Source organism: Volvox carteri (genome assembly GCF_000143455.1).
Source record: "Volvox carteri f. nagariensis unplaced genomic scaffold VOLCAscaffold_127, whole genome shotgun sequence".
Lineage (NCBI taxonomy): Eukaryota > Viridiplantae > Chlorophyta > Chlorophyceae > Chlamydomonadales > Volvocaceae > Volvox > Volvox carteri.
Window position 1 is genome coordinate 67,278 of NW_003307670.1, and position 13,254 is coordinate 80,531.

Genomic DNA, 13,254 nt, shown 5'->3' on the forward strand with positions numbered 1-13,254 from the left:
ACGCAACGCAAGATAACGCGACCTAACGCTAGTCACCCTTTGCCCTAGTGACGAAGATGCATTCGGGTAGAGGGGCGGTGGACGGCGTCCGGAGGCGTGTGCTGCTGCTCCTGACGCGTGTTGCCGTCCTCTTCCTTGAACACGTACAACCATTTGGGCGCGGACCTGTTGAAAGCGTGCAGCAGGCAGCAGCTGTGCTGTAGTGTACAGTCGATTGATTTCTTGAGGGTGCGTCGGCGGCAGGAGGACCGCAAGCAAAAGGCACGTGTGCATGTCTTGGCGTGCTTCAGCAAAAGCGGATTTCGTGAACATCCTGTCATGATGACCTAAGGGATGGCTAAGGGAATATTCGCCATGTTGTTATACAAGATTTTTGCCACAAGCGGCTGTAGTTGCTGTCGTACAATATTAATACGGCACGCATGGCACTGAAGTGTTTTGCCAGCACCTCGTGCTTAAACGAGAGCCGCCTTTCCGGCGGCCAGCTAATAAATACACGTGAGGCCCTGCCTGGCACTCGCAAGCTTAAATCAACTATGACCCTCTCCTCTTCCCTCCGTCCCCTTTCTTCGGCTGCTCCGCACGGCAGCCCTAGCCTGAGGTCCGATCATGTACGTCCAACCTGTGTCTTCCAACTTACAAGTCGCGGTTCTTGAACAAAGGTTCGGGCAAGACAGAGTCGATATCCAGTATCAGCTTTGCCTTGAGCAGCATCCACTCCTGCTTGGCATGCTTCTGCACTTCCTGATATGAAGTGGACATGGTCGCAATGAGCAGGTTCAGCAGGATGATGGACACGAAGAACGAGAAGCTGATGAGCATTGCCTGTGGGTAACAGACGGAGCAGCAACGGTAGGCAGGTAGGTGCAGGAGCAAGAGGGTGCATCTTAGCGGATGGTGTGGGCAGCAGATGGAGCAAGTAGCGAATAATAGGAACCCTACCTACCTACACCACCATAAGACATCATCCACATCTGTATTAGCCCAGCAGCCAGCAGTGCGGATGGGTTTAATGCGGAAGTTAGTTACAATCTGTCGTGTGGCAACGTACATCGGGGCCACTCTACCTATGATACGTATGGTTAGTATGGGGCGTGCAACCACTGCCAAACGAAACAGCCTCGAACCTCCTTAATCCTACATTCATACCATTGCAAGGTTGATAAGTGTTCAATGTTCACAAGGCCATCAACGGCACTCATATAGACTTCATAGATGGACAACCCACGTCAGTAAAATTCCTCTCGCCTGTAGACGATGCCTCCTATAGTAGATAGGGCCCTATCTATTATACGGGGCCTTGGTCTATAGGCGAGAGGAAACTTTACTTACGCAGTAGGAAGTAAAAATCATAAAAATAAGTAATACACTATCCCAATCGGCAATCATGTACAGCGCCAACTGCCTAAACATATGCCAACTCCTAGCTATGTATGCACCAGCCATGCATCATGCCAACAACGCCACAACGAACTTACGTGGAGGTACCATACGTACTTCGCCTCGCCACCCACGTCCTTTTCGATGCCGCCGGCCGCCTACATTGCATACATACCCAGGAACAGGTAGGTATATATCACCAGCAACTTACTTCATCCGCAATGCGGGGCGGGGCGGAGAAGAATTCATCAGGGGACAATAGTAATAAGAGCTAGGGTAATATTAGGGATTAAAAAATGCCCACGCAGTTGCACAGACTTTAGTTTCCCCTGCACCCAGCGTAGCTAGGTTGGAGTTGGTTGGAGGACTAATTAACGGCGGCAGCTCGTTAGGGAGTGGCTGGTGCATACATAACGATAGGTAGGTCATATGTACCAGCCAGCGGCACTACACAGCTCGATCAGTGCCTACACAAGCAGAATATTTGCACTGCCAGCATGAAGTAAAGTGTTTTTGTTGGGCGAGTAGTTACCGCACAGTGGCAGGCACCTGTTCTTTGCTCCCTCGCTTCTGATGTATGGGCTATTGAAGACAGCTTAACCTGCCTTTTCTATCTTTGTCCGGGTCCTCTTTCATACCATGAAGTAGTAGACCGATAGGAAGCTGTTGGGGAAGCCATTAAATAACTCGGTGAACTTGTCGGAAATGCTGCCGCCACCATCATTGGCCACCTGACCACAAACGGGGCAGATGGACTATAAGATCAGACAAAGAGTGAACACGGGAGATGCCAAGGGGAGCTGATCCCTTCTTACATGGGCGGTGCGACGAATCTCAGTGTGAGTGTTTTGGACAGGAGAGGGCGGGGCGGGGCCCACATACATGGTGTGATAGACCGTAGAGTACAGCAGGGCAAATGTGATGCTGCATGTGTGTGTTGGTACGAACCCGAAAGGGTTCATGTATCCGCAGCAGCCATGATGTCATGGTGGCGAGTTAGGTGCATATCTGATGGCGGACACTGCTTTGCAGTGATCAAAGAAGGGTTTCAGACACAGCAAATTTCCTTGGGCGCGGCATAAGAGCCCCTGAAAGTCTCCAGGATCGATCCTGACCGTAAGAGGGTGGAAGCACCCCTATGCCGACGGATAGTGACCGACACGGTCATAGTGACGACCTGTGAGCCGACCAGGAGTTGAGTTGGCACCGCTGTTGAGTTGACAAATTCCATGCAACTGCACTATGTTGTATCCTGTAAGCTTCTTGTACAGCCTGTGGCTCCATTGCCCAACTGTCGGTGGTTAGCTCGTCCGGTCCGATTTGCCAACACCTGTATATTTCCGCTGTCGGTAATTACATGTCTAACTAATACTGAGGTCAGTTTACTGGCGGCTACTGTTAGCTGCGGCGGATAAAGCGACTACTGATACTCGTCCGCCATCTGGATGCTGCGGAAGTCCATACTTGAGTATGGGTGGGGGCTTTACCTGAGTAAATCTGGGACCTGCATCCCTGGTACTGTCTGATTATCGGTTGGGGGAGCATCCGTCTGCGGATTTTGGTTCCATCTACGCCGCTCAGTCAGACTGGGAACATTCACGAACATGCCGGCGTTGGGCCCAGGTGGACTCTGCTGGAGATTATAATCCATCCATTTGCCTCAATCGGTATCTTTCAATACCACCATTTCATGGCTGCGTTGTCTGAAGCATACTACACACTGCATGTCTGCACCACGTGATGAGAGCTAAACCCCCCTAAGTCACTGACTCCTCAGAAGTCGGAGGAGGGACTGCCAGGCTAGTGAAGCTATACCATGTGAAGCTATACCCGCTGTTTCACAAAATTATACATATAGCAGCCACGCACCTGCGTAACCCTGGATAGGATAGCTAACCAACGTGGTGTGATGCATCGCAGTAGGGCACCGTAGCTTTCCCCTACCCTTCAAGGGTGCCACGTTTCTAGGCAGCAGGTATTATTTCCATGCTATGCATGTGATGCTTTCCTAGCTACGTCAGTAGCCAGGCGGGGTATGGGCTAGTGTTTGAATTAAAGGAAGGTGATGCTGCAAATACAGATTCGACACCCTAGTGGTGTGTTACCTGCTGCTCGTAGTATACGATGAACTGCTGGAATGCGAATGTGTACGTGGCCAGCGTAATCGCCACAATGAGCAGGAAAGGGCCCAGGTCTGTGATGATGCGGATTATGATCTGCACATAGATGCCCGTTCCCTCCAGACCTATGAGCGGCAAAGGGGAGTTACTTAGGCAATTAGAGCTTAATGAAGGGAGCGATAAGCAAGATAGGTTGGATATGCAAAGCGGCGGGCTGGGTCCACACTAGAACATCTGCATGTAACTGTGAGCCAAGCAGCCAACCCACCCACTAAACGTCGACGCCACCTGGCTAAAGATATCCAAGAGCACACCGACTGGATGAATCTATCAGCTCCGTCAAGTTCTAACACACAGCAGCTATGTAGTCCGTACTTCGCACATACATACATAGGTGTACATAGGTAGGCGGCTGGCAGAGGTTAAGGCCTGGCTTCTGTTCCCGGACGAACCGGATTCAAATCCGCCTGCCGATCTCTCAGGTGTTAGAGAAATGTCGAAATGGGCGGAGGCTCCCCATCATGTGGACGGTGTATGACGTGATAATATCAACTTGTGAGCTGACCACGAACTAAGTTGAGGGGCCATTGATACGCTAGACTTGGTTGGATGCTGGTGGTGAGTTGCTGAACCCAACGAATACATTCTGAAATCGGATGGGGTGAATGGATTAGGGTGCCCCTCTCGCAGGGGAGAGCAGGGACTGCCTCGGGAAAGGGGGCCGCTGGTAAAGTTTAACCACCCTGTAACAACATACATACATAGGTGTCACCCGGAAGCAGGTCTGGCTAGTACAGCCCCCGACCGGCTGCGAGCAGGCCCCCTGGGACGTGATTGCTCTAGCGCCCCTGTCTGCCATGGAGGTCGGCAGATGCTGCCTGAGGGCGGCCAGCAGGAGACAGGAAAGGCCGGCAAACCAGGAGCCGCCGCCGCAACAGCCAGCTCAGTAGGTACAGGCGCCGGGCCCCAGGCAGCAGCGGATAACGGACTTCTTCCCCCCGGCCGACGGGGTGAGACCACAGGTAGGGCCCGCACTGAACGCGCCGGGGGACGAGGACCACACACCGGGGCGAAATACAGAGACAGGGGCAGTAGAAACAGCGGCAACCATTGTGGCCGCAACCCCCTTGGAGCAAGCCCGCGCCCATGCAGTGATGGGCTTCTGGACGCGTTTACCCTCTTTCGTGGTGCTGGGCATCCCGCGAAGGGGCAGGGACGGAGTGGGACCTGACCTCCTGATCTTATCGGTTGCAGAAGCAGTGATGTGATGCGCGGAGGCGGTCGAAATCGCAGCTTAAGAGCGCTTGTGGGCGGGTTAGGCAGGGCAGGGCTCGGGTGTTGTATGGGAGGTTGAGGGTGATTGGGACTGGTGGGGGGAAGGGTTGGAGGGTGGTGTGGGGGGCAGAGGGCAATAGGATGGGTGGGAAGAAAGGGTTGGAGTTGAAAGTAGCCGGTGGGGAGCCAAGGGGGAAGTGTTTCGTTGGTTGGGGGAGGGTAGGGGAAAGGGGGGAATGTTAGTGAGGGGCAGGGAGGGGGTCGGTTTTCCCCTAACGCCACGCTGAGGGGATGGGTTTGGAGAGACCGGGATAGCTGGGGGCGATCGGGGAGGGGATGGGGTAAGGCTGAGAGAGCGCCAAGAGGACGTAGGTCTTGGGGAATAAGGAGGTAGAACACCGGTGGTTGCAGCGGGGCTCGGATGAGGGGGAGGTGTGACCCGAGATGGGCCGTACTACTTAGGCACGTCTGTACTGCAGGGTTGGGTGGTATGGCAGAGATCGAGGTCGGGAACTTTGCCTTCTTGGGGTTCTCTTGAGATCTAGAAGACCAGCCGTTCCGGTCTAGTAACGGTAAGGGGGAGGCACCACGCGGGCTACTCTCCTTCCCCTGTGGACTTGTGGTGGACCTAGGAGCCGGGTCCCGTGACACAGTCCTCCCGTATCTCCCCTGGAACAGCCCAGGGAGGGAGAGGTGGAGGAGGTCAGGAGTCTTGAGGTGGATGCGAGGCGTCTTGTGGTTTTTTGCTCTCTTGCCTGTCCTTTTTGGAGGCCAATGATTGGATTGTGTGCAGTTTCAGGAGGCCTCTCCTGTCCGAGACACCCCGGCCGTTCTCCTTGGCCTCTTTGTTTTGGGGGTGGACTGGAGACTTCGGTGAGCCCTTGCCTCAGCTTGGGTTATGAAGGAGTTCAGGCGGGACTTGAGAGCCAGTCCTGTTTGTACTGCCGCGCCATCCCAGGACGGAGGCGCGGCTGAGCGGCTGTGATGCGTACTTTCTGACGGCCTGAATCGGGTCGGGAGTACACATGACTAGCCGAATTTTTCTGAGTTCTCCCGACCCCTGCGCTGTGTTTCGGCTCTGCCCCCGGCTCTAGCGGTCCACAGTCTAATATGACAAATGAATACATATTTTTCCTTTTTTACATAAAATTACACGCCAGGGTTTGGCACTACTGGTAACGCGCGACCATTGACCCCGGGAGATCCTGGGATCGATACCCGCTAGGATCATAAACTTTTCGAATCTACGTCCCTAGTTAATGACCGGTGGAGACCTGGCCTGCGAGCCTACCAGGAACGGAATTGGGCCGCTATCGACCAGGCAGATTCTGTTGGATGCTGCATGTGGGTGCGGAACCTGAGCGATCCACTGAGAAGTTGACTAGGGTGACTGGATGAGGGTGCCCCGATATACCGGGGAAGGCAGGGTTTCGCAGGGTAGCTGCCTCTGGCGAAGATGTACCCCCCTGTTTCACACATCATATATGCCTTCTACGTACGCATGTACATACGCGTCCTTACATACACACAGATTACCACGTACATACGTAGTATACATACGCATTGGAATGCACCCAGCGACAAACCCTAGTGCCAGCCACCTGATGCCACCTGGAGCATGCGGATCCCCAGGAGCATGGTGCATGCGGACATCACCCAGCGGGCCTCCTCGAAACCCAGGACCTTGCATGCATCGCAGCAGGCGGGAGGGGAAGGCAAGGGGCATACGGCATTAATGGTGACGGCGGCGATGGCAGCAAAGCTAGCGCGCCTTATCATAGCAAGTCACCTATACCTCTAATCAGCGGTTGGCTATTGGCTTAAGCAAGAGAATGAAGTGACTAACCTACACCTGTATTTCTGACTTATAATGCCTCCAACCACTATTTCATCTATGCATGCGCCTGTTGAACTGGACCTTACCCGGGCCAACCAGGCTGGAGTCCATAACCCATACCCACATTCCCTCCCTCCTCCCATCCCTCAGCCATTTGCCGACAATCTACATATACACATCTACACACAAGTCCTCGGGTCCCCACACGGCTGATGTGGGCAGGATGGAAGGCAGGCGTCGCATGGGGGGATACCCATGTCCCTCAAAAACAGGACACATACACCTTCAACACAGTAAATCAAACACAGCATGCACGCACACAAGCCCAACTCTCACTTGCAGCAGCAGCACCAACACCACCATGAGACTTGAGAACACCTCCACCCAGTTCCAACCAGAGTTGAGGCCTGCAGACAGATCGAAATACACGAGGTTCAGGGAGAGAACGCCAATTCAGACCTGGTCTACCTGTTGATACTGGAGGTGATGGTGGACCATATGCGGGGGCGGTAGGTCTGAGCCAAACGTAAGACAGACCATACACATGTTCATAAAAAACCCACCCACGCACCCATATCGGTGCGATTTAGAGCGTGCATCCACAGTTACGCCTCTCACTCGAGGTTCAGAACGTAACCCATGCACCATCCAGAGCTTCATCACATGCAGCACTATTGCCGGTGCCTGGCCTCAAATAGATGTCCCAGCAAGCTAGCAAATACCTTGAGAGCATGTTCGGCTGTGTACCATGCATATGCATACCCAATTAATAGGGAGTTGTATCCTGAAATCTGTTCTCTGTAGCTGTTCGTATTTCCTTTCGGTTCGAACTGTTCGATCCTCTTTACCATTATCGCTGTAACTAACTGAAACCTGTTTACACAGTCTGTTCATGTTTACAGGACTGTCTAATTATACTGTTACTAACCCGGCGGCTTGCGACTGCTGTACGTCGGAAATGCTAATCAAATGCCACTCTGCGGAAATCCATACCTGCGGGGGCTTTACCTGAGTAAATCTGGGATCTGCGTCCCTGGTACTGTCTGATTATCGGTTGGGGGAATATCCGTCTGCGGATTTCGGTTCCATCTACGCCACCCAGTCAGACTGGGAACATTCACGAACATGCCGGCGTTGGGCCCAGGTGGACTCTGCCTCAATCGGTATCTTTCGATACCACCATAGGGGCGGAAAGAAGGGGTGTTCCTACCAGCGGCCGACTAGCTCCCCATCCCAGCAATAATTCATCTGTATTTTGTGAAGCCTGGACAGTCAAGGTTTTTCCTAGGTAGCCTTGCACCAGCCAGCCGGCAGGTAGGTGTACAACAGCATACTCATTCTGCCTGGTGGACCCGAACGATTACAGCACTATCTTATGCACCCGTTTCAACCTATCTGCACACACACACATACACATACCGAAGGCGTACTGGAAGGCTCCCTGTCGGTACATCTGGCGAAGCTCTCGCCACAGATACCAGATGCTGCCCAGCAGTAGCAAGAGCTCCAGCAAAAAGCGGAGCACCATCCGTGTACTCCAACCTCTCCTGCCGTACATATCTGCCAGCCGGCCCACGCTTGGGTACCATTCCAAACCGATCGTCGTGGTGGTGATGTACAATGCCATGAAGAAGCAATAACCCACGGCCTGCCTCCTGTATATCTTGCCTGCGTGCGGCGTGCCAATAATAATAGCATCTGTACTTATATTACATACTTTGTGGATGAGAGGAGATAGAGTGATAGCTTAGGCCTGTGTGGGCTCTCGATGGTGGGGCCGTGATGTAGGCGACATGGCAGAAACACGGAAATGCCTGATCACTCTTTCTCTGAACACAGGTTTGCTGCATGATTGCCGGAATCGCCACTCCGTAAGGATGAGGACTTGTAATCGTAAGGTCGCAGCTGCAGCTCCAAATCAGAATGACTCATATCTGGTGCAGTCTGGATCGTGCAGCTCTTTTGGTAAGGTCCGAGTCCGTCCCCGGCTGGCCCTTTCATAACGATGATCAAAAAAGCTATGAGTCGGTCAGCAACTAGGTAATACTATCATATGTACTAGGTAGTGACCCACCACCAGCAGCAGCAGGGAACATGGCCTACAGCTAGCAGTACGTACGTAGCTAGCTACATGACCGCATATATGCATATGCATAGGCATAGGCAGCACACCCATCGACCGATCAACCCGCCAGCATAGTTACAGCAACCGTCTCTCTCGGCCATGTACCGATCCGAGCCTGCTGATATATGCTATCCACGTAAGAAGGTGGAAACTGGGTGGGGGGTAAAGGGGTCTTGCCGCACCTACTTGTATAACATGATATGTATGTATGTTGTTACAGGGTGGTTAACTTCGCCAGCGGCCCCTTTCCCGGGCAGTCCCTGCTCTCCCCTGCTAGAGGGGCACCCTAATCCGTCACCCCATCCGACTTCAGAGTGTATTCGTTGGGTTCGGCAACTCACCACCAGCATCCAACCAAATCTCGCGGATCAACGGCGCATCAACTTAGTTCATGGTTTGCTCATAAGTTGATTTTATCACGTCCTTCATCGTTCATATGATGGGAGGCCACCTCCCATTTCAACACTCCTCAAACACCCGAGGAGCCGGCAGGCGGATTTGAACCCGGGTGGGCCGGGTGCAAAGGGTCAGGCCCTAACCTCTGCCTGCCGCCTGCCATATGAATGTATGGACCGTCAGGCAGCTTACCAGCGTACATGTCCCATTTGTATGTGATCACCGCAGCTATTGCGTCGGTTGAGAAGGCGTCATAGACATTGTTGGCTACCAGCGCGCCCAATGGAGAGTCGTTCACGGATCGTGTCGTCAGCGCCACGTATGGCAATGCACAGAAACCAACCTCGTATGGCGCGATGGAAATCCGTAGGAAATACCTATCATCACCATGATAGTTAGATCATGGAAATGCACGAAAGGAAGGTAACAGGTACTGGATTAGGGAGGAATGGGCGGGAGACGTTACTGCTGCATGTGTATGCTTAGCTTCCTGCAATCCGGGTCGGGGCACATTTGCCTGGGGAGTGCAGCAGCTTGGATAGACTGCTGGCAATGCTCATCGGCAGCCGCAGGCGGAGATCTGCTACGACAGCAAAATACTGGTGGCTAAGGTAGGGGAAATATCAACCCTACATTGCCAGCCCCTACATTGCCACACGCCAGGGCTTAGGCCCCGCAGTTATCTTTTCTGAGGTTCCTGCATGTGCTTACGGAAGGAGGATTATTATCTGCCTGCAGGACGGCCGAAACACGAATCCCCAAGACCCAGAAATACATGAATAGATACATAGATCACAGGCAGGTGGCTGGCAGAAGTTAAGGCCTGGCTTCTGTTCCCGTTGATCCGCTAGATTTGATTGAATGGTGGTGGTGACTTGCCGAACTCAAAGAGTACATCCTGAAGTCGAATGGGTGAATGGATTAGGGTGCCCCTCTCGCAAGGGAGAGCTGGGACTGCCTCGGGAAAGGGGGCCGCTGGTGAAGCTATATCACCCTGTATCAACATCATAGATACACACCCGCAACTCACCGCACCAGGGCCTTGAAGAAGTGCCACAGCACTGCAAGCCAGTCCACTTTGGCACAGAACCTGAAAAAGGACAGGTTCGCCGGATCCACCCCGTATGCACCAAATTGCCGGATCCACATCGCCGGATGCTTATAGCTGAACATGTCGTACGCTACCTCCTTGGTCATGTCCGTTGAGTCCATCTGGAAATACACATACATGGCCATATATGTACCAGGCAAGCAGCCACACATCTCCCAAGTGATGTCATAGGGGTACGATGCTGTACCATATCCCAAGTGATGTCATAGGGGTACGATGCTATACCATATCGTACAAAGCAGTGCATCTCGCCTACTCTGCGTTATGCATATGCAGGGTAATAATGCAACTCGAGGCATAACACTCACACACACTCACACACACATACACACACATGTATGTGTGAGAAAAAGAGTGTGAGTGAGTGTGCGTGTGCGTGTATGTGTATACACATAGACATGCACACACACGTACACACACACAGCACACAGCACACTATACACAGCACACAGCAAACACCACAAACACTAGTATCATTTCTCTCTGACCATCCCCTCGCCCCCAACCCCAACAGACCATTGCCGTCCTACCAAATATCCGAATAACTTTCAGTGCAGCGTCAGCATCCTGCCGCTCAGGCGTACCTTACTTCTTCGCCAATCCGTCGGTTATTACGCTACATACCTACCATGCCGTAGACCCCTAGCGGACACAGCAGCTGACCAGACAATTCAAAACAGACCTCGCTAATAAGCATACTTGGCTGCGGCGAGGTTAATTGATTATTGCTCAGCACGACGTTGTAGCTACGCACTTCTGCTGCTGCCCCCAGTACGAGTCATCAAGGTGCTCTGCTGTAAAGGAAATACACATGCGAGATTGAGTCTGCACCTACATGCATCATTTCATGAATAACACACAAACATTTCATATCCCACCTCGTCATCAGCTCATCACATATATGCATGTACGTGCATCACCAACCAGCACGCACCCGCCAACCTACCTGCGATCCGAGCACCACAAGTATTTCATCCCCCCAGCACATGGGTAGCCGCTGTACTTTGGTGAGCCGCTCAATACCAACGGCATCCAAGAACTTCACGAGCATGGCAGGCATCTTCGACGCCAGGTTCTTCCATGCCTGCATATGCATATTGTAAGACCAGACAAAGAGTACTCGCGGGAGATGCCAAGGGGAGCTGATCCCTTCGTACACATATGCGCATGGCGTGTGATGAGGTGTGAGTCTATATATGTATGGGTCCAGGTAGGTAGCATGCCACTATTTCCCTAGATAGTTAGTTACATTATAATGTGGTAGCGAGTAATGGGCGACAGGTGCCCCTTGCTATAGTGAACAGCCTTTAATGGCCGAGCACTCCAGGGTCACACATGTCCGTCGGTTTTTATCATTAGCTGACAAGCAAGCAAGCATAGTCATCATCAACTCATTGATCCAGTAATCTGTAGTATTTACACTGAGCACCAGGCATGCATGCCGTCAAACTGTTCTCACTTCAGCCACATACATACATCGCGAAATGTGTGGGACCTCGTATCACTGGATGAATGGATGGATGGATGGATCAGTGGGTCCGTTATGTGCCCACCCGCCTTTCAGCAGGGATGGACTGACTTACTGGTCGTAGGTGCGTGTGATCATAAACATTGTGATAACCCCAACTGGAACCCCAACTGGCATCATCCACGCGTGCAGTATGAATAATGAAATGTTATTATTACGTGCATTTACTTTGCAAAAATGGAAATACCGGACCTAATTAGGTGATGTTATAACATCATCACACCCAGAGTATCACCTACCTTCATCACCGCCAGCCGAAGTGGTGCAGCCCTCGACAGCTCGTTGGCCAGCAGCAGCTCCACAGAGTCCCAGTACCCCTTCTTCACCGCCAGGTCCAGCGGCGTGTTCCCTTGGTAGTCGGCAGGCAGAGGGGCCGAGTTGATGATCCCCGCACCCTTTTCCAGCAGGACCTTTAGGAGGCCTGCCCCAATGTCACGGCTCGCCGCCCTTCCAGCAGAGCCAGCAAAACGAAAAAACAGTATTAAGAAAGGCGACCGCAGTGTAAGCACATGCAGTGGTAGTCACAGCACCAGATGCAGTGATGAGTGACGCAATACCACCGGCGGTGGTGGTGCAATCATGCATTCAATGTACTATCTTACTACTACTAGGGTTCTTGGGTATGCCTCTGGATGATGCGTCCTAGATGATGCCGGTCAGTAGTGCAACCATCTCGGAAGTCCTTTCCAGGCTGTGGTACGTACGGTCACACATCCCGCCAAACCGAGAACGAAAAGCATGTGAAGTTAAGAGTGCCCAGCGTATGAATGGATACCGGATGAAGCAAAATTGAGTCGTGTAAGTAGCTGTAAACGAGTAAAGGCATGAAGTCTGAGATCCTGTACCCACTTTGGAAGGATGGACATGAAACCCCTGACCTTGTAAACGGCTCTCAACATGCTAGCAGAGCCCTTCAGCGCCACCTAATTATAGACGGTGTGTACCATAATGTGCGACAGCTACTACCACAGCTCAGCTCGCGCGTGTGTGTGGGTGCATTTGTACACCGTTCCAACTGTTGCTCCTAACTACTTTCTTGCTGTCCTACTTGGCGTCGCAGGTTCAGTACCAGGGCAAAACGATTCGACGGCAGCACGTTAATACCCCGGCCCATGCAGTTAGCAGATACAGCAGGTCAACAAGGCCAACAGAAGCTAGCAGCAGGTACATCATGTCAATAAAACCACGCACGCAGGCCATCCAACTTGTCCCCTCACATCCCTACAAACACGGAGGGGGGTTAAGAAACTTAGGAGAATGCTTAAGAACGATAAGAACGACGGAAGAACATGGAGGAGGCGGGTGTGCATTCTTAAACATTCTTACACTGGTATTAAGCGGTTTTATGTAAGTATGTCATATAAGTATGCATTAAGAATGCATCAACCATGAAAACATTCTGTAATGAATGCCTGATGGAGCTCTTATAGTTCCCGGATAGGTAATATATCACAGTGATTGTGAAACAGTGAACATACCATG

The 13,254-nt window shown here is 52.3% G+C and overlaps 1 protein-coding gene across 1 annotated transcript; it reads right to left on the minus strand.

The window, feature by feature from the left end:
- Positions 1-44: 44 nt before the first annotated feature.
- On the minus strand, positions 45-12,671 carry VOLCADRAFT_100574 (uncharacterized protein; the record flags this gene model as incomplete). The annotated part of the gene is made up of 15 exons (XM_002959130.1): positions 45-165; positions 641-825; positions 1,479-1,538; positions 2,019-2,111; positions 3,486-3,625; positions 4,733-4,866; positions 5,242-5,444; positions 6,387-6,458; positions 6,949-7,019; positions 8,032-8,280; positions 9,326-9,510; positions 10,164-10,345; positions 11,191-11,328; positions 12,012-12,219; positions 12,622-12,671. 15 exons carry the CDS (start codon positions 12,669-12,671, stop codon positions 45-47), a joined length of 2,091 nt encoding a protein of 696 aa, XP_002959176.1.
- Positions 12,672-13,254: the final 583 nt, after the last annotated feature.